This window comes from Hypanus sabinus, chromosome 11 (genome assembly GCF_030144855.1).
Source record: "Hypanus sabinus isolate sHypSab1 chromosome 11, sHypSab1.hap1, whole genome shotgun sequence".
In the NCBI taxonomy this organism is placed as follows: domain Eukaryota; kingdom Metazoa; phylum Chordata; class Chondrichthyes; order Myliobatiformes; family Dasyatidae; genus Hypanus; species Hypanus sabinus.
In genome coordinates this window covers 3,142,696-3,161,985 of record NC_082716.1, presented here as the reverse complement: position 1 = coordinate 3,161,985, position 19,290 = coordinate 3,142,696, and the positions used below count along the sequence as shown (strand labels likewise).

General features: G+C 48.1%; 1 protein-coding gene across 4 annotated transcripts in view; it reads left to right on the top strand.

The window, feature by feature from the left end:
• The window catches only part of LOC132401658 (choline transporter-like protein 5), a 201,084-nt gene that overhangs the window by 167,835 nt on the left and 13,959 nt on the right, over nucleotides 1–19,290 (top strand). For all 4 annotated transcript variants that reach the window (XM_059983694.1, XM_059983696.1, XM_059983697.1 and 1 more), the window contains 4 exons: nucleotides 3,631–3,893; nucleotides 4,900–4,994; nucleotides 11,204–11,307; nucleotides 12,410–12,483. In XM_059983694.1, the coding sequence (XP_059839677.1) occupies nucleotides 3,631–3,893; nucleotides 4,900–4,994; nucleotides 11,204–11,307; nucleotides 12,410–12,483 (536 nt within the window). The remainder of the gene's footprint in view (nucleotides 1–3,630; nucleotides 3,894–4,899; nucleotides 4,995–11,203; nucleotides 11,308–12,409; nucleotides 12,484–19,290) is intronic.

Sequence of the window (19,290 nt, the reverse complement as noted above, 5' to 3'; positions counted from 1 at the left end):
CTGATACACTGATATGTTGGAATGGGAATGGGAAGTGGAATTGAAATGAGTGTCACTGGGAGATCCTACTTTTTCTGGCGGACAGATTGGAGGTGCTTGGCAAAGCGATCTCCCAATCTGTGTTGGGTCTCACTGATATACAGGAGGCCAAACCAGGAGGACCGGATACAGTAGCTGACTCCTACAGTCTCACAGGTGAAGTGTCGCCTCACCTGGAAACACATCGTTGTGCAGAGGGACTTGGGAGTGCTTGTACATGAATCACATAAAGTTGGCTTGCAGGTACAACAGGTTATTAAGAAGGCAAAAGGAATGTTGGCCTTCATTGCTAGAGGGATTGAATTCAAGTGCAGGGAGGTCATGCTGCAACTATACAGGGTACTGGTGAGGCCGCTCCTGGAGTATGTGTGCAGTTCTGGTCTCCATACTTGAGGAAGGATATACTGGCTTTGGAGGCAGTGCAGAGGAGGTTCACCAGGTTGATTCCAGAGATGAAGGGGTTAACCTATGAGGAGAGATTGAGTCTCCTGGGACTGTACTTTCTGGAATTCAGAAGAATGAGATCTTATAGAAACATACAAAATTTTGAAAGGGATAGAGAAGAATAGAAGTAGGAAAATTGTTTCCATTGGCAGGTGAGACTAGAACTAGGGGACATTGCCTCAAGATTTAGGGGAGAAGATTTAGGACGGAGATGAGGAGAAACTGTTTTTCCCAGAGAGTGGTGAATCTGTGGAATTCTCTGCCCAGGGAAGCAGTTGAGGCTTCTTCACTAAATATATTTAAGATACAGTTACATGGATTTTTACATAGTAAGGGAATGAAGGCGTTATGGGGAAAAGGCAGGTAGATGGAGCTGAGTCTACGGACAGATCAACCATGATCTCATTGAATGGCGGGGCAGGCTCGATGGGCTGGATGACCTACTCCTGCTCCTATTTCTTATGTTTTGGGGCTCTGAATGGTAGTGAGGGGGGAGGTGCAGCATTTGTTCCACTTGTAGGGATAAGTGCCAGGAGGCAGTCGTGTAGGGAGCGATTCCTGTGGTACTCTTCCTCCTTTTCTTTCTTCCATGGCCTTCTGTCCTCTCCTATCAGATTCTCCCTTCTCCAGCCTTGTATCTCTTCCACCAATCAGCTTCCCAGCTCTTTACTTCACCCCTCCCCCATCAACAGATTTTTTTTCTTGTCTGTGATTGGGTTACTTTAGCATCTACATTAGTAGCCATTTTATTAGGTACACCTGTAGACATACTTGTTAATGCAAGTATCTAATCAGCCAATCATGTGGCAGCAACTCAATGCATAAACGTGGTCAAGAGGTTCAATTGTTGTTCAGACCCAATATTAGAATGGGGAAGAAATAGTGACTAGTGGTGTGCCTCAAGGATCTGTACTGGGTCCAATGTTGTTTGTCATATACATTAATGATCTGGATGATGGGGTGGTAAATTGGATTAGTAAGTATGCAGATGATACTAAGGTAGGTGGTGTTGTGGATAATGAAGTAGGTTTTCAAAGTTTGCAGAGAGATTTAGGTCAGTTAGAAGAATGGGCTGAACGATGGCAGATGGAGTTTAATGCTGATAAGTGTGAGGTACTACATTTTGGTAGGAATAATCAAAATAGGACATACATGGTAAATGGTAGGGCATTGAGGAATACAGTAGAACAGAGTGATCTAGGAATAATGGTGTATAGTTCCCTGAAGGCGGAATCTCATGTGGATAGGGTGGTGAAGAAAGCTTTTGGTATGCTGGCCTTTATAAATCAGAGCATTGAGTATAGGAGTTGGGATGTAATGTTAAAATTGTACAATGCATTGGTAAGGCCGAATTTGGAATATTGTGTACAGTTCTGGTCACCGAATTATAGGAAAGATGTCAACAAAATAGAGAGAGTACAGAGAAGATTTACTAGAATGTTACCTGGGTTTCAGCACCTAAGTTACAGGGAAAGGCTGAACAAGTTAGGTCTTTATTCTTTGGAGTGTAGAAGGTTGAGGGGGGGACTTGATAGAGGTATTTAAAATTATGAGGGGGATAGATAGAGTTGACATGGATAGGCTTTTTCCATTGAGAGTAGGGGAGATTCAAACAAGAGGACATGATTTGAGAGTTAGGGGGCAAAAGTTTAGGGGTAACATGAGGGGAAACTTCTTTACTCAGAGAGTGGTAGCTGTGTGGAGCGAGTTTCCAGTAGAAGTGGTAGAGGCAGGTTCGAAATTGTCATTAAAAAAAAAAAAAATTGGATAGGTATATGGACAGGAAAGGAGTGGAGGGTTATGGGCTGAGTGCGGGTAGGTGGGACTAGGTGAGAGTAAGTGTTCGGCACGGACTAGGAGGGCTGAGATGGCCTTTTTCCGTGCTGTGATTGTTGTTAGGTTATATATGATTATAACTGTGATCTAAGTGACTTTGACCATGGAATGATAGTTGGTGCTCGACAGGGAGGTTTAAGTAACTCAAACTGCTAATCTCCTGGTATTTTCCTATAGAACAGCCTCTAGAGTTTACAGAGAATGGTGCGAAAAACAAAAAGAAATCCAGTGAGCATCATTTCTGTGAGAGAAACTGCCTTGAAGTGGATGGGGAACAGCAGCAGACCACGCTGGGTTCCACTCCTGTACTAGTAAAGCGTACTGGCCTTTTATTCTGGGTATTGGTAGCATTAAACATTAACCCCGTCTCTTCTACAAAGGTGAACCAATCCAGGCACCAATTCCCCAGACAGCAACTCGCCAGGACAATATGCTCCTTCTCCCCCTGGATTTTGTCAGGAAGATATCAGCCACTGTGGGGCTATTTCCTTTGAGGTGAAGGAGGATAAGAGGTGACCTGACAGGGGTGTACAAGATGAAAAGAGGCATAGATTGTGTGGACAGCCAGAGACCTTATCCCAGGGTGAAAATGGTTCATGCAAGTGGACATAATTTTACTGTGACTGCAGGGAAGTATAGGGGGATGTGTGAGGTAAGTTTCTTACATGGAGAGTGGTGGTTACGTGGAATGTCCTGCCATGGATGCTGGACAAGGTAGATACATTAGGAGCATTTAAGAGACTCTTAGGTAGGCATGTGGGAGTGTGGGAGGGAACGGTTAGATTGATCTTGGAGTAGGTTAAGGGGTCGACACAACATTGTGGGCTGAAGGAGCTGGACGGTGCTGAGATGTTGCATGATCGATGTTCCCCCCTGGCCCTTTCTACCCCTCCTCTTCACTCCTTGAACACTTTGTCCCTGGGAATGGCTTCCTCACTTGCCCAGGCAGATGGAATGAGCTACCAGGAATGCTGATGGAAGCAGTTATTACAGCATTTAGAGTGTGGTGGGATATGGACCATGTGCAGGTAAATGGGATCAGAATCAGATTTAATAACACTGGTGTATTGTGTGAGATTTGTTTTGTGGCAGCAATACATTTCAATACACAACAATAAAAGCTATACAATAAGAAATATATTTTAAAAATAAATGAATAGTGGAAAAGGAGAGCCTCCACAGCTGTCTGTGGCAATGAATTCCATAGGTTCACCAGCCTCTGACTGAAGGAATTCCTCCTCTGTTCTGAGACTGTGCCGATTGTCTCCACTGTAGGAAACGAGCCAACAGCCTTTTTGTTCTTCCCAACAGACATTCAATACCAGCAATGTTACCAAGCTATGCCCGGGAGCACAATGTGCCTTTGCGTTCTACGGCGGAGAGACCGTTTACCACAAGTACATCTTCATCCTTCAGCTGTGCAACCTCTTTGTCTTCCTGTGGCTGGTCAACTTTGCCATTGCCCTGGGCCAGTGCACCTTGGCCGGTGCCTTTGCCTCCTACTACTGGGCATTCAGGAAGCCGGCAGACATACCATCTTTTCCCCTGCTCGCCTCCTTCGGCCGCGCCTTGAGGTGAGCGCGCCCGGCAGCCTCCATCCTTGCTACTAGTAGGTGCAACCAAGGGGCAGTCTGGGAGCATAGCAGCTAGCGTACGGCTTTACAACACCAGCGACTCAGGTTCAGTTCCGGGATAGAGCTTGTGTGTCTCACTGTGACTCCATGGGTTTTCTCCGGGTTCCTCCCACCTTCCAAAGACATACCGTTTTGGGTTAGCAAGCTGTGGGCATGTTGGTGCTGGAATCATGGCAACACTACCAGGATTCAAAGGGGAGCGTAGGTAGACAGTATCTTTCTTTCCCAGGGTTGAAATGTCTAATTCCTGAGGACATGTATCTAAGCTGAGAGAGGTGGAGTTTAAAGGAGATATGAGGGCCATGTTTTTCACACAGAGTGGTGGGTACCTGGTATGGGTTGTCTAGAGTAACGGTAGAGGCAGATACATTAGGGATTTATAAGAGGTGTTTAGATGGGCATGTGAACGTAAGGAAAATGGAAGGATCAGGACTTTTGCAGGCAGAGGGGATTAGTAAGATTGCCTATTTAATTAGTTTGGCAGAGCATGTCCTATGTCGAATAGAATGAGGTTGACAGGGAAATGTATCGACCGTGATGGAATAGGGAGCTGACCTGATGGACTGAATGGCCTCATTCTGTTCCTATGTCTTACGGTTTCATGGTCTAACAATGTGGGCTGAGAGGTGTGTGTCCCACTGTTCTATGTCTGAAAGAGAGAGAAGATCTGGGGACCGAGGGTGATAGGGAACTGGCACAGAAGGTTCATCATGGGACACGACTGAGGGGAGAAGGTACAATCCCAGGTGAGGGAACAAGATGGTACAAGGATGACAGAACAAAGGTGTGGGGATTCGCATTAAGATTCTGGGTGGAAGGTTCAGAAACAGGATGAGGACAATGGTCACAGTTGAGGTAGGGGGGAGTGAATGACTGCGAGGAGATGGGAAGAATGAGGCTGCCGGGGTGCTGGAGGTGTAATCGTGACTCTCTGTCCGCACCTCAGGTACCACACCGGGTCGCTGGCTTTCGGCTCTCTCATTCTCGCCCTGGTCCAGTTCATCAGGGTTATTCTGGAGTACCTGGACAGCAAGCTGAAAGGTGAGTGAGGGATGACGGAGAGAAGGAGGGAGGTGGTTTCTACTGGGGCGTGGGGGTGGTGAGGGAAAAGGGGGGGTGGTCCACACTGGGAATGGTACAGGGAGGGGGAGCGGGGGTGGTGAAGGAAAAGGGGGGGTGGTCCACACTGGGAATGGTACAGGGGCGTGGGGGTGGTGAGGGAAAAGTGGGAGTGTGGTACACACTGGGAATGGTACAGGGGAGGGGTGGTGAGGGAAAAGGGGGGGTGTGGTCCACACTGGGAATGGTACAGGGGAGGGGTGGTGAGGGAAAAGGGGGGTGGTCCACACTGGGAATAGTACAGGGGTGTGGGGGTGGTGAAGGAAAAGGGGGAGTGTGGTCCACACTGGGAAGGGTACAGGGGCGTGGGGGTGGTGAGGGAAAAGGGGGAGTGGTCCACACTGGGAATGGTACAGGGGTGTGGGGGGGTGAAGGAAAAGGGGGAGTGTGGTCCACACTGGGAAGGGTACAGGGAAGGGGTGGTGAAGGAAAAGGGGGGTGGTCCACACTGGGAAGGGAAATGGGGAGGGGTGGTGAAGGAAAAGGGGGGTGGTCCACACTGGGAAGGGAAATGGGGAGGGGTGGTGAAGGAAAAGGGGGGTGGTCCACACTGGGAAGGGAAATGGGGAGGGGTGGTCCACACTGGGAATGGTACAGGGGTGTGGGGGTGGTGAAGGAAAAGGGGGGTGGTCCACACTGGGAAGGGAAATGGGGAGGGGTGGTAAAGGAAAAGGGGGGTGGTCCACACTGGGAAGGGAAATGGGGAGGGGTGGTCCACACTGGGAATGGTACAGGGGCGTGGGGGTGGTGAAGGAAAAGGGGGAGTGAGGTCCACACTGGGAATGGTACAGAGGCGTGGGGGTGGTGAGGGAAAAGGGGGTGTGGTCCACACTGGGAAGGGAACAGGGGAGGGGTGGTGAAGGAAAAGGGGGAGTGCGGTCCACACTTGGGAAGGGAACAGGGGAGGGGTGGTGAGGGAAAAGGGGGTGTGGTCCACACTGGGAATGGTACAGGGGCGTGGGGGTGGTGAAGGAAAAGGGGGAGTGTGGTCCACACTGGGAATGGTACAGGGGCGAGGGGGTGGTGAGGGAAAAGGGGGTGTGGTTCACACTGGGAAGGGAACAGGGGAGGGGTGGTGAAGGAAAAGGGGGAGTGTGGTCCACACTGGGAAGGGAACAGGGGAGGGGTGGTGAAGAAAAAGGGGGGTGGTCCACACTGGGAATGGTACAGGGGAGGGGTGGTGAGGGAAAAGGGGGTGTGGTCCACACTGGGAAGGGAACAGGGGAGGGGTGGTGAAGAAAAAGGGGGTGTGGTCCACACTGGGAAGGGAACAGGGGAGGGGTGGTGAAGAAAAAGGGGGTGTGGTCCACACTGGGAACGGTACAGGGGCGTGGGGGTGGTGAAGGAAAAGGGGGGGTGGTCCACACTGGGAAGGGAAATGAGGAGGGGTGGTGAAGGAAAAGGGGGAGTGGTCCACACTGGGAACGGTACAGGGGCATGGGGGTGGTGAAGGAAAAGGGGGGGTGGTCCACACTGGGAAGGGAAATGGGGAGGGGTGGTGAAGGAAAAGGGGGAGTGGTCCACACTGGGAAGGGAAATGGGGAGGGGTGGTCCACACTGGGAATGGTACAGGGGTGTGGGGGTGGTGAAGGAAAAGGGGGAGTGGTCCACACTGGGAAGGGAACAGGGGAGGGGTGGTGAAGGAAAAGGGGGAGTGTGGTCCACACTGGGAAGGGAACAGGGGAGGGGTGGTGAAGAAAAAGGGGGGTGGTCCACACTGGGAATGGTACAGGGGAGGGGTGGTGAGGGAAAAGGGGGTGTGGTCCACACTGGGAAGGGAACAGGGGAGGGGTGGTGAAGAAAAAGGGGGTGTGGTCCACACTGGGAAGGGAACAGGGGAGGGGTGGTGAAGAAAAAGGGGGTGTGGTCCACACTGGGAACGGTACAGGGGCGTGGGGGTGGTGAAGGAAAAGGGGGGGTGGTCCACACTGGGAAGGGAAATGAGGAGGGGTGGTGAAGGAAAAGGGGGAGTGGTCCACACTGGGAACGGTACAGGGGCATGGGGGTGGTGAAGGAAAAGGGGGGGTGGTCCACACTGGGAAGGGAAATGGGGAGGGGTGGTGAAGGAAAAGGGGGAGTGGTCCACACTGGGAAGGGAAATGGGGAGGGGTGGTCCACACTGGGAATGGTACAGGGGTGTGGGGGTGGTGAAGGAAAAGGGGGAGTGGTCCACACTGGGAAAGGTACAGGGGCGTGGGGGTGGTGAAGGAAAAGGGGGGGTGGTCCACACTGGGAATGGTACAGGGAGGGGGAGTGGGGGTGGTGAAGGAAAAGGGGGGGTGGTCCACACTGGGAATGGTACAGGGGTGTGGGGGTGGTGAAGGAAAAGGGAGAGTGTGGTCCACACTGGGAAAGGTACAGGGGAGGGGTGGTGAGGGAAAAGGGGGGGTGTGGTCCACACTGGGAAGGGAACAGGGGAGGGGTGGTGAAGGAAAAGGGGGGGGGTGGTCCACACTGGGAAGGGAACAGGGGAGGGGTGGTGAAGGAAAAGGGGGGGGGTGGTCCACACTGGGAAGGGAACAGGGGAGGGGTGGTGAAGGAAAAGGGGGGGTGGTCCACACTGGGAAGGGAACAGGGGAGGGGCGGTGAAGGAAAAGGGGGGGTGGTCCACACTGGGAAGGGAACAGGGGAGGGGTGGTGAAGGAAAAGGAGGGGTGGTCCACACTGGGAAGGGAACAGGGGAGGGGTGGTGAAGGAAAAGGAGGGGTGGTCCACACTGGGAATGGTACAGGGGAGGGGTGATGAAGGAAAAGGGGGGGTGGTCCACACTGGGACGGGAACAGGGAGGGGGAGTGGGGGTGAGCGGGTGATGAAGAAGAGAAGGGGGGATGTGCAGTGTTCAAAGTAAATTTATCATTAAAGTACAGATATGTCACCATATACAAACCTGACAAACTGCATACAAGATGGACAGTCAGCCACTGTGCAAAACAGAACAAGCTGCAAATACATAAAGAAAGAAATAATAATAAATAAATAAGATATAAATGTGGAGAACTTGAGGTGAAGAGCCCTTGAAAGTGAATCCATAGGTTGTGGGAACAGTTCAGTGATGGGCTGAGAGAAGTTATGTCTGGTCCAGGAGCCTGATGGCAGCAGTGAGAGAAGAGTCTGGCCTCAGTGGCGGGAGTCTGGATAATGGGTGCTGCTTTCCTGCAACAGCTCTCCTTGTGAGCCCAGGGAAGAAGGGAGAGACAAGGGAAGACTGATTCAGGACCCAGACATAGTACAGCTGACCCCCCCATTCATGCAGCCTGCTTGTACTTTTCTCATGAGGTGTAAATGTGCCAGCATTTTCTCATCCCCAACTGTCCCCAAGAAGGTGGGGGGAGCCACCTTTGTGAACCACTGCAGTCCTTCTGGGTTAAGGATCGCCTATGGTCACCCGTTTCAATTCCACTCCGCATTCCCATTCTGGTATGTTGGTCCACGGCCCTCTCTACTGCCGCCATCAGGCCACTCCAGGTTGGAGGAGCGACATCTCAAATTCCGTTTATGTAGCCTTCAACTTGATGGCATGAACATCGATTTCTAAAATCTCCAGTAATTTCAAGTTCAAGTTCTGGTTTATTATCCCCTTCGATATGGAAGACACCAGCAGTGTGGTGGAAGTTCCAGGTGTCAGGGGTCGTGAAGTGTGTGAAGTTACTGTAACTAGAGAGAAGGTTCTTGGAAAACTGAAAAGTCTGGGGGTAGATAAGTCACCTGGACCAGATGGTGTACACCCTAGAGTTCTGAAAGAGGTAGCTGATGAGATTGTGGAGGCATTAGTAGTAATCTTTCAAGAATCACAAGATTCTGGAATGTTTCTGGAAGACTGAAAATTGCAAATGTGACTCCACTCTTCAAGAAGGGAGAGAGGGAGAAGGAATGAAACTATAGGCCTGTTAGTGGTTGGGAAGATGGAGTCGTTTGTTAAGGAGGAGGTTTCAGGGTACTTGGAGGCACATGATAAAATAGGCCATATTCAGCAAAGTTTCCTGACAAATATGTCGGAATTCTTTGAAGAAATAACAAGCAGGATAGACAAAGGAGAATCGGTTGATGTTGTGTTCTTGGATTTTCAGGTCTTTGACAAGGTGCCACACCTTGTCAACTAACTCCAAGCCTGTGGGATTACAGGACATGGATAAAGCAGTGGCAGGCTGACAGGAGGAAAAGAGTGGGAATAAAGGGAGCCTTTTCTGGCTGGTTGCCAGTGACCAGTGGTGTTTCACAGGGGTGTATGTTAGGACAGATTCTTTTAACCTTACATGTCAATGATTTGGATGATGGAATTGATGGCTTTGTGGAAAAGTTTGCAGAGGATATGAAGGTAGGTGGAGGGGCAGGTAGTTTTGAGGAAGTAGAGAGGCTACAGAAGGACTTAAACAGATTAGGAGAATGGGCAAAGAAATGGCAGATGGAATACAGTGTTGGGAAGTGTATGGTCATGCACTTTGGTAGAAGGAATGAAAGGGTAGACTATTTTCTAAATGCAGAGAAAATACAAAAATCTGAGATGGATAAGGACTTGGGAGGCCTTGTGTAGGATTCCCTGAAGGTTAATTTGCAGGTTGAGTCAGTGGTGAGGAAGGCAAATGTGGTGTTAGCATTTATTTCAACAGGACTAGAATTTCAAAGCAAGTATGTAATGTTGAGACGTTATAAAGCATTGGTGAGGCCTCACTTGGAGTATTATGAACAGTGTTGGGGCCCTTATCTTGGAAAGGATGTGCTGAAACTGGAGAGGGTTCAAAGGAAGTTCATGAAAAGGATTCCAAGATTAAACAGCTTGTACTATGAAGAGTGTTTGATGGATCTGGGCCTGTATTCACCAGAATTTAGAAGAATGAGGGGTGATCAAATTGAAACCTTTTGAATGGTGAAAGGCCTTGATAGAACGGAAGCGAAAAAGATGTTTCCTATGGTGGGAGTGTCTAAGACCAGAGGACACAACATCAAAATAGAGGGGTGTCCTTTTAGAATAGAGATGAGGAGAAATTTCTTTAGCCGGAGAGTGGTGAATCTGTGGAATTCATTGTCACAGGCAGCTGTGGAGGCCAAGTCCTTAAGTATATTTAAGGCAGAGATTGATAGATTATTGATTGGTCAAGGCATGAAGAAATATAGGGGGTGGGGGGAAGGCAGGAAATTGGAGCTGAAAGGAAAAATGGATCAGTCTTGATTGGCCAAATGGCCTAACCCTGCTCCTATATCTAATGGTCTTATCTGTATATATATACAACCAAATGAAACAATATTCCTCCAGATCACGGTGCACCCACAAAAAATATATCACACACATAGCACATAAAACAAATATTACCAAATAAAATATACAGTAATTTAAAGTACAAGCAGTGCACAGCACAGGTAAACAGAGACCAGCTCGCTGTCCTGGTGACAAACCTTGGTGGTGGCAGGGCATTCATCAATCTCACATTCTGAGGGTAGGAGCTGTTACCCAGCTGGACAGCCCTGGTCCTGGTGCTCCTGTACCTCCCTCCTAATGTTTGAGTTTCTGGTGGGAGGGGTGCAGGTACATCTTTATTCTTTCCTTCCCCCCACCTTCTTTGACTTTTCCCTCTTTTCTTTCCAGTCCTGATGAAGGGTCTAGTTGGACCCGACTGTTCAATTGTCAGTTTCTTTGCAGTTTAACAATTAATTATCTGCTTGTATTTTAAGTAGCATTTATCTACATAACAGTTTAATAAGCCTCTAGTGGCTAAACAAAGTAAAATTTGGGAAGCTTCTTTGTTCTTCTATAAGTGAATAAGTATTTTCTCATTGGTTAATTTTCCTGCAGTCTTGTATAAATATTTTATAATTGGGTTATTGTTATTTCTGGAATTCCTTATTTTTGGATATAAATGTAGCTGTTTTATGCTAGGCTTATTGTAGATCCTCTCTTCAACCCTGTCACTGTTCTCTTTGTTCTTTCAACTCTCAATAAAATGATGGTGAAGCAGCAAGTTTAATGTCTCATTCCTGCCTACTAAAAGAACAGATTTAAAAACCAGAACTCAACAGTCTTTACCTGAAACGATGACTATTTGCTCACCACCATAGAAGCTGCCTGACCTGTTGAGTTGCTCCAGCATTTTGTGTATATTGTTCACGATTGACTGGTGTTTCACTCTCCCCTCCAGGGGCACAGAACAAGGTCGCCAGGTTCCTGTTGTGCTGTCTCAAGTGTTGCTTTTGGTGTTTAGAAAAATTCATCAAATTTCTGAACAGGAATGCTTACATAATGGTGAGTCAGCTGTCCGAAGTGTGCATCAGTTATACCGTCCACTTGAGAGGCAGTAAACACACAACCTCAGTACTAACAACGTCAACAGAGGGGCAGTACTGAGGCAGGGTCACACTGTGGGAGGGGTGGTACTGAGGCAGGGTCACACTGTGGGAGGGGTGGTACTGAGGGAGGGTCACTGTGGGAGGGGTGGTACTGAGGGAGGGTCACACTGTGGGAGGGGTGATACTGAGGCAGGGTCACACTGTGGGAGGGGTGATACTGAGGCAGGGTCACACTGTGGGAGGGGTGGTACTGAGGGAGGGTCACACTGTGGGAGGGGTGGTACAGAGGGAGGGTCACACTGTGGGAGGGGCAGTACCGAGGGCTAGTCACACTGTGGGAGGGGTGGTACCGAGGGAGGGTCACACTGTGGGAGGGGCGGTTCTGAGGGAGGGTCACACTTTGGGAGGGGTGGTACCGAGAGAGGGTCACACTTTGGGAGGGGTGGTACCGAGGGAGGGCCAGACTGTGGGAGGGGTGGTACCGAGGGAGAGTCGGACTGTGGGAGGGGTGGTACCGAGGGAGGGTCACACTGTTGTAAGGGTGGTACTGAGGGAGAGTCACACTGTGGGAGTGTGATACTGAGGGAGGGTCAGACTGTGGGAGGGGTGGTACTGATGGAGGGTCAGACTGTGGGAGGGGTGGTACCGAGGGAGGGTCACACTGTGGGAGTGTGATACTGAGGGAGGGTCATACTGTGGGAATAGCTAAACTTGTATTGTCTTCATAGGACAACAGAGTGATGCAGTGGATAGAGCCACTGCCTCATGACCCGTGATCCCAACCGTCTCTGTGGAGTTTGCACATTCTCCCTGTGACCACGTGGGTTTTCTCCCCAGTGCACATCGCAAAGATGTGCTCATTAGTGGTTTAATTCTCTGCTCTATGTTGTCCCCAACGTGTGTGGGGTGAGGGATGGAACCTGGTTGGAGTTGATGAAAGTGTGGGGAGAATGAAATGGGATTAGTGTAGGGTTGGTGTCAATGGGTGGCTTATTGTCGGGATGGTCTGAAGGCCTGTTGACCGCGACATTTATCTCTGTGACCGTTCTTTCTTACAGATTGCCATCTATGGTAAAAACTTCTGCACATCGGCAAAGGAAGCTTTCTTTCTGCTGATGAGGAACGTTGTGAGGTGAGGGGGAGATGGTCCCACCCTTGCTACCCACTGGGAACACCATTCCCAACCCGGCACCCGAAAGGCTCTTTTCATTGGGAGCCGTCAACATGCTGGGACCCTTCGGATGGAGAAGGGACGGCTGGGGCCAATCCGGGAACGCGGACAGAGCAGGAGTTTGGTGGGAGGTTGTGGAAATATTTCCTTACACAGTGAATCCGGAGCATAATCATAGAACATATAGAACACAGAACAGTACAACATGGGATCAGACCCTTCAGCCAGCAATGCTGTGCTGAGCCAATCAAATGTTTAACTGATCCCTCTGTATCTCTGTTATAAAAGGGCGCCCCTCTATCCTGAGGCTATGCCCTAATGTCCTAGACTCCCCCATCATGGGACACATCCTTTCCACATCTACTCTGTCTAGGCCTTTCAACATTCGAAACATTTCAATAAGATCCTCCTCATCCTTGTGAAGTCCAGCAAGTACAGACCCAGAGTCATTAAACATTCCTCATATGATAACCCTTTCATTCCTGGAATCATCTTTGTGAACCTCCTCTGGAACTTCTCCAATGCCAGCACATCTTTTCTAAGATGAGAGCCCAAAGCTGTTCACAATACTCAAGCAATACACACAAAATGCTGGTGGAACACAGCAGGCCAGGCAGCATCTATAAGGAGAAGCACTGTCAACGTTTCAGGCCGAGACCCTTTGAAACGTTGACAGTGCTTCTCCCTATAGATGCTGCCTGGCCTGCTGTGTTCCACCAGCATTTTGTGTGTGTTGCTTGAATTTCCAGCATCTGCAGATTTCCTTGTGTTTGCTTCACAATACTCGAGGTGAGGCCTCACCAGTGCCTTATAAAGCATCAGCATCACATCCTTGCTCTTGTATTCTAGACCTCTTGAAATGAATGCTAACATTTCATTTGCCTTCCTCACCACCGACGCTACCTGCAAGTTACCCTTCAGGGTGTTCTGCACAAGGACTATCCTTTGCAACTCAGATTTTTGGATTTTCTCCCCGTTTAAAAAATATCACCATATAACAATTACAGCACAGAAACAGGATATCTCAGCCTTTCTAGTCTGTGCTGACGCCTACACTCACCTAGTCCCACTGGCCCGCACTCAGCCCATAACCCTCCATTCCTTTCCTGTCCATATACCTATCCAATTTTACTTTAAATGACAATATCAAACCTGCCTCTACCACTTCTACTGGAAGCTCATTCCACACAGCTACCACACTCTGAGTAAAGAAATTCCCCCTCGTGTTACCCTTAAACTTTTGCCCCCTAACTCTCAAATCATGTCCTCTTGTTTGAATCTCCCCTACTCTCAATGCAAAAGCATATCCACGTCAACTCAATCTATCCCCCTCATTATTTTAAATACCTCTATCAAGTCCCCCCTCAACCTTCTACGCTCCAAAGAATAAAGACCTAACTTGTTCAACCTTTTCCTGTAACTTAGGTGCTGAAACCCAGGTAACATTCTAGTAAATCTCCTCTGTACTCTCTCTATTTTGTTGATATCTTTCCTATAATTTGGTGACCAGAACTGTACACAATACAGTGTACAATAGTCTGCACATTTATTTCTACTACCAAAGTGCATGACCGTGCAATTTCCAACATTGTATTTCATTTGCCATTTTCTTGCCCGTTATCCTAATTAGTTTAAGTCCTTCTGCATCTCTACCTGTTTCCTCAACATTACTTGCCTCTCCACCAATCTTCATATCATCTGCAAACTTGGCAACAAAGCCATCTATTCCATCATCTAAATCATTGATATACAGCATAAAAAGAAGTGGTCCCAACACCGACCCCTGCAGAACACCACTAGTCACTGGCAGCCAACTAGAAAAGGATCCTTTTATTCCCTCTCACTGCCTCCTACCAATCAGCCAATGCTCTAACCATGTTAGTAACTTTCCTGTAATACCACGGGCTCTTAACTTGGTAAGCAGCCTCATGTGTGGCACCTTGTCAAAGGCCTTCTGCAAGTCCAAATATACAACATCCACTACATCCCCTTTATCAATCCTACTTGTAATATCAAAGAATTCCAACAGGTTCATCAGGCAGGAATTTCCCTGAAGGAAGCCATGCTGACTTTGTCTTATCTTGTCCTGTGTCTCCAAGTACTCCATAACCTCATCCTTAGCAATTGACTCCAACATCTTCCCAACCATTGAGGTCAGGCGAACTGGTCTATAATTTACCTTCTGATGCCTTCCTCCTTTCTTAAAGAGTGGAGTAACACAGAACTCCTCTCTCATACCACTTTAATTTTCCTTACTCCACTGAAATACTACTATATCAGACTTTACTCTCTTCCTATCAAATTTCAAGTTGAACTCAATCATATTGTGATCACTGGTTCCAAAGGGTTCTTTTACCTTAAGCTCCCTAATCGCCTCTGGTTCATCACATAACACCCAATCCAGTATAGCTGATCCCCGAGTAGGCTCAATGACAAACTGCTCTAAAAAGCTATCTCTTCTGCATTCAACATATTCACTTCCTTGAGATCCATTGCCAACCTGATTTTCCCAATTGACCTGCATGTTAAAATCTCCCATGACTATCATAACATTGCCCTTTTGACTCGACTTTTCTGTTTTCTGTTGGGGAGGGTGTTGTGGAGATAAGATAAGGGGGCATTGTGGAGATGAGATGGGGAGGGTGTTGTGGAGAGGTGGTTCAGGGATCAGGTGAGCATTCAGTACAGAGTAGAGGGGCAGAAGGGCATGTGTGCCATACATACGTTGTGCTGCTATACCACGTGAAGAACGAAAGGGGATCTTACAGGAACATATAAAGTTATGAAGGATAGATGCAGGAAAGTTGTTTCTTCTAGAACCAGGGGACATAGCCTCAAGATTTAGGGGAACAGATTTCAAATGAGGAACAGTTTCCTTTCCCAGAGAGTAATGAATCTGTGGAGTTCTCTGCCCTGGAAATAGTAGGGGCTACTCAATAAATACACTTAAGACGTTTGCATTGCAGAGGGGATTAAGAGTAATGGGGAAATAGCAGGTTGAATCAGAATCAGGTTTAATATCATTGGCATGTGTCATGAAATTTGTTGTTTTGTATCAGGAGTACATTGCAATACAAAATAAAAAACTATACATTATAGTAGTAAATATATGCAGTATATATTAATTAAATTAAATAGGTAGTGCAAAAAGAGATGAAAACTGCTGAGGTGGTGTTCATGGGTTCATTGTCCATTCAGAAATCTGATGGTGCAGGGGACGAAGCTGTTCCTGAAACGTTGAGTGTGTCTTCAGGCTCCTGTACCTCCCCCTTGATGGTAGCAATGAGAAGAGGGATGGATCCTGACGGATGCCACCTTTCTGAGGCATCGTCTTTTAAGGATGTCCCATTGATGGGAGAGCAGTGCCCATGACGGAGCTGGATGTGTTTGGAGCCTTCTGCAGCATTTTGCAATCCAGTGCATTGCACCCCCCCCCCCCCCCCCCATACCAGACAGTGATACAACCGGTTAAAACTCAAAGTAAAACTCCCTCACCACCATTCAGGGCCCCAGACAGTCCTTCCAGGTGAGGCGTCACCTCACCTGTGAGTCGGCTGGTGTGGTATACTGCATCCGGTGCTCCCGGTGTGGCCTTTTATATATTGGTGAGACCCGATGCAGACTGGGAGACCGTTTCGCTGAACACCAATGCTCAGTCCGCCAGAGAAAGCAGGATCTCCCAGTGGCCACACATTTTAATTCCACGTCCCATTCCCATTCTGATATGTCAATCCATGGCCTCCTCTACTGTCAAAATGAATCCAAACTCAGGTTGGAGGAACAACACCTTATATTCCGGCTGGGTAGCCTCCAACCTGATGGCATGAACATTGACTTCTCTAACTTCCATTAATGCCCCACTTCCCCTTCTTACCCCATCCCTGACAAATTTAGTTGTTTGCCTGTTCTCCATCTCCCTCTGGTGCTTCCCCCCCCTCCCCCTTTCTTTCTCCCGAGGCCTCCCGTCCCATGATCCTTTCCCTTCTCCAGCTCTGTATCACTTTCGCCAATCACCTTTCCAGCTCTTAGCTTCATCCCACCCCCTCCGGTCTTCTCCTATCATTTCACATTTCCCGCTCTCCCTCCCACTTTCAAATCTCTTACTATCTTTCCCTTCGGTTAGTCCTGACGAAGGGTCTTGGCCCGAAACGTCAACAGTGCTTCTCCTATAGATGCTGCCTGGTTTGCTGTGTTCCACCAGCATTTTGTGTGTGTTGTTGCGAAGTGAAATTTATTGTCAGGTTACACGCATGTCACCACATATAACACCGAGATTTTTTTTCCGTACCGGCATATTTAACGGATGTATAGAGCAGTAACTGTCAACAGGATCAATGCAGAAATAAACAAATATAAATAACAAGAGTCCTTAAAGTGAGATTGTTGGTCGTGGGAACACCCGAAATAGAATGTGTAGCTATCCCCTTTTGTTCAAGATGGTTGAAGGGTAGTAACTGTTTTTGAGCCTGGTGGTGTGAGTCCTGAGACTCCTGCCCAATAGCAGTTGCGAGAAAAGAGCATGGCTTGGGTGTTGGGGATCTTTGATGATGGATGCTGCTTTCGACAGCAACGTTTCACGTAGCTGTGCTCAACAGTTGAGATGGTTCTACTTGTGATGTACTGGATTGAATCCACTACCTTTTGTAGGATTTTCCACACAAGGGCATTAGTGTTCTTATATTAGGCTGTAATGCAGCCAGTCAGCACACTTCCCACCACACATCTGGAGGTTTGTCAAGGTTTTCGATGAGATACCGAATCTCCAGACTCCTGAGGATTTAAGGTTGTTGTGTGTTCTTTGCCATAATATTTATATGATGGGTCCAGGACAGGTTCTCTGGGATAATAACACCCAGGAGTTTAAAGTTGCTGACCCTCTCCACCTCTGATCCTCCAGTGATTACTGGCTCATGGACCTCAGTTTTCCTCTTCTGAAGTCTACAATCAACTCCTTGGTCTTATTGACATTGAGAGGTTGTTGTTATTTCACCACTCAATCAAGTCTTTAATCTCCCTCCTGTATGCTGATTCATTGCTATACTTGATACAGTCCACAACAGTGGTGTCATCAGCAAACTTGTACATGGTGTTGGAGCCGTACCTAGCCACGCAGTCAAAGGTGTAAAGCAAGTAGAACAGGGGGCTAAGTACACATCCCTGCAGTGCCCCTGTGCTGATGGAGATTGCGGAGGAGACAGGAGAAAATCTAGAGATGCTGGAAATCCAAGCAATACATAGAAAATGCTGGAGGGACTTAGCTGGCCAGGCAGTATCTGTGGAAAAAGTACAGTCAACTCAGACCTGATGAAGAGATTGTGGAGGAGATGTTTTTGCCGTTCGAACTGACTGAGGTCTCCAAGTGAGGAAATCCAGGATCCAATTGCACAAGGGGGTATTGAGGCCCAGGTCTTGGAGTTTACTGATTAGCTTTGAGGGGACAATGGTATTAAATGCCGAGCTGTAGTCAATAAGGAGCATTCTGATGTGTGCATCTTTGCTGTCCAGATGTTCCAGGGTTGTGTGAAGAGCCAATGAGATGGCATCTGCTTCAGTAGGTAAATTGGAGTGGATCTAAGTCCAAGTTAGAATACTCTCCACAGTACAAATGCAGAAATTTGCATGAGTCTTTGGTGACATACCAAGTCTCCTCAAATTCCTAATGAAATGTAGACACTTCTGTGCTTCCTCGTTGTAATTGCTATAATATGTCGGATACTTTGGGCCTCGGATAGATCCTCAGAGGTACTGACACCCAGAAACTTCAAGCTGCTTACTGTGAGCTGAGTCCACAGTCGGATCAGTCGTGATCTTGTTGAATGGTGGAGGAGGTTTGACAGGCCGAATGGCCTACTCTTGCTTCTGATTTTCTTAAGTACAGTTAGTTTACCTTAGAGTCACAGAGTGGTACAGCACAGAAACAGTCCTTTCAGCCCATCTTGTTCATGCTGAATCATTTTGCCTGTCCACACTAATCCCACTTACATGCATCGGACTAGTCAGGATGAGGTTCCGCCTGCCAACGCTCCACCCAGAGTGTCGTCTGATCTTTGTCCTGCTGTGACCTCAGCCAATCATTCTTGCTGTCCACCACTCCACCAACTCTGGGGCTATCACACTCATAACTCCCTCATTCACACCCACTTGTCATCAATATAGAGTCATAGGGCGGTATAAAACAGATTTGGCCCAACCAGACCATGTTGACCACAATGTTGACCCAACTAGTCCCAGCTCCCTGCGTTTGCCTCATATCCCTCCAAGCCTCACCCTTCCAATTACCTCCATCTACCTACAATGTTCTTAAGAGCAAGGGTGTAATGCTGGGTCTTTAGAAGGCAATGGGAAGACAGCATTGGGATATTGTAAGCAGTTTTGGGCACCTTATTTAAGAAAAGATGTGCTGGAATTGGAGAAAGTCTAGAGGAGGTTCAGGAGGATGATCTAAGAATGAAAGAGTTAATGTACGAGGACTGTTTGATGGCTCTGGGCCTGTATTTACTGGAGTTCAGAAGAATGAGGGGGATCTCATTGCAAGCTATTGAAGATTGAAAAGCCTAGTTAGAGTGGATGTGGTAAGGATGTTTCCTTCAGTAGGGGAGTCTAGGCGCAGAGCGCACAACCTCAGAATAGAGTAGCGTCAATTTAGGACAGAGATGAGGAGGAATTTCTTTAGCTAGACGGTAGTGAATTTGTGGAATTCATTGCACAGACTGGTGTAGAGGCCAAGACACTGAGTCAATACTGTATAAAGTGGAGGTTGATAGGTTC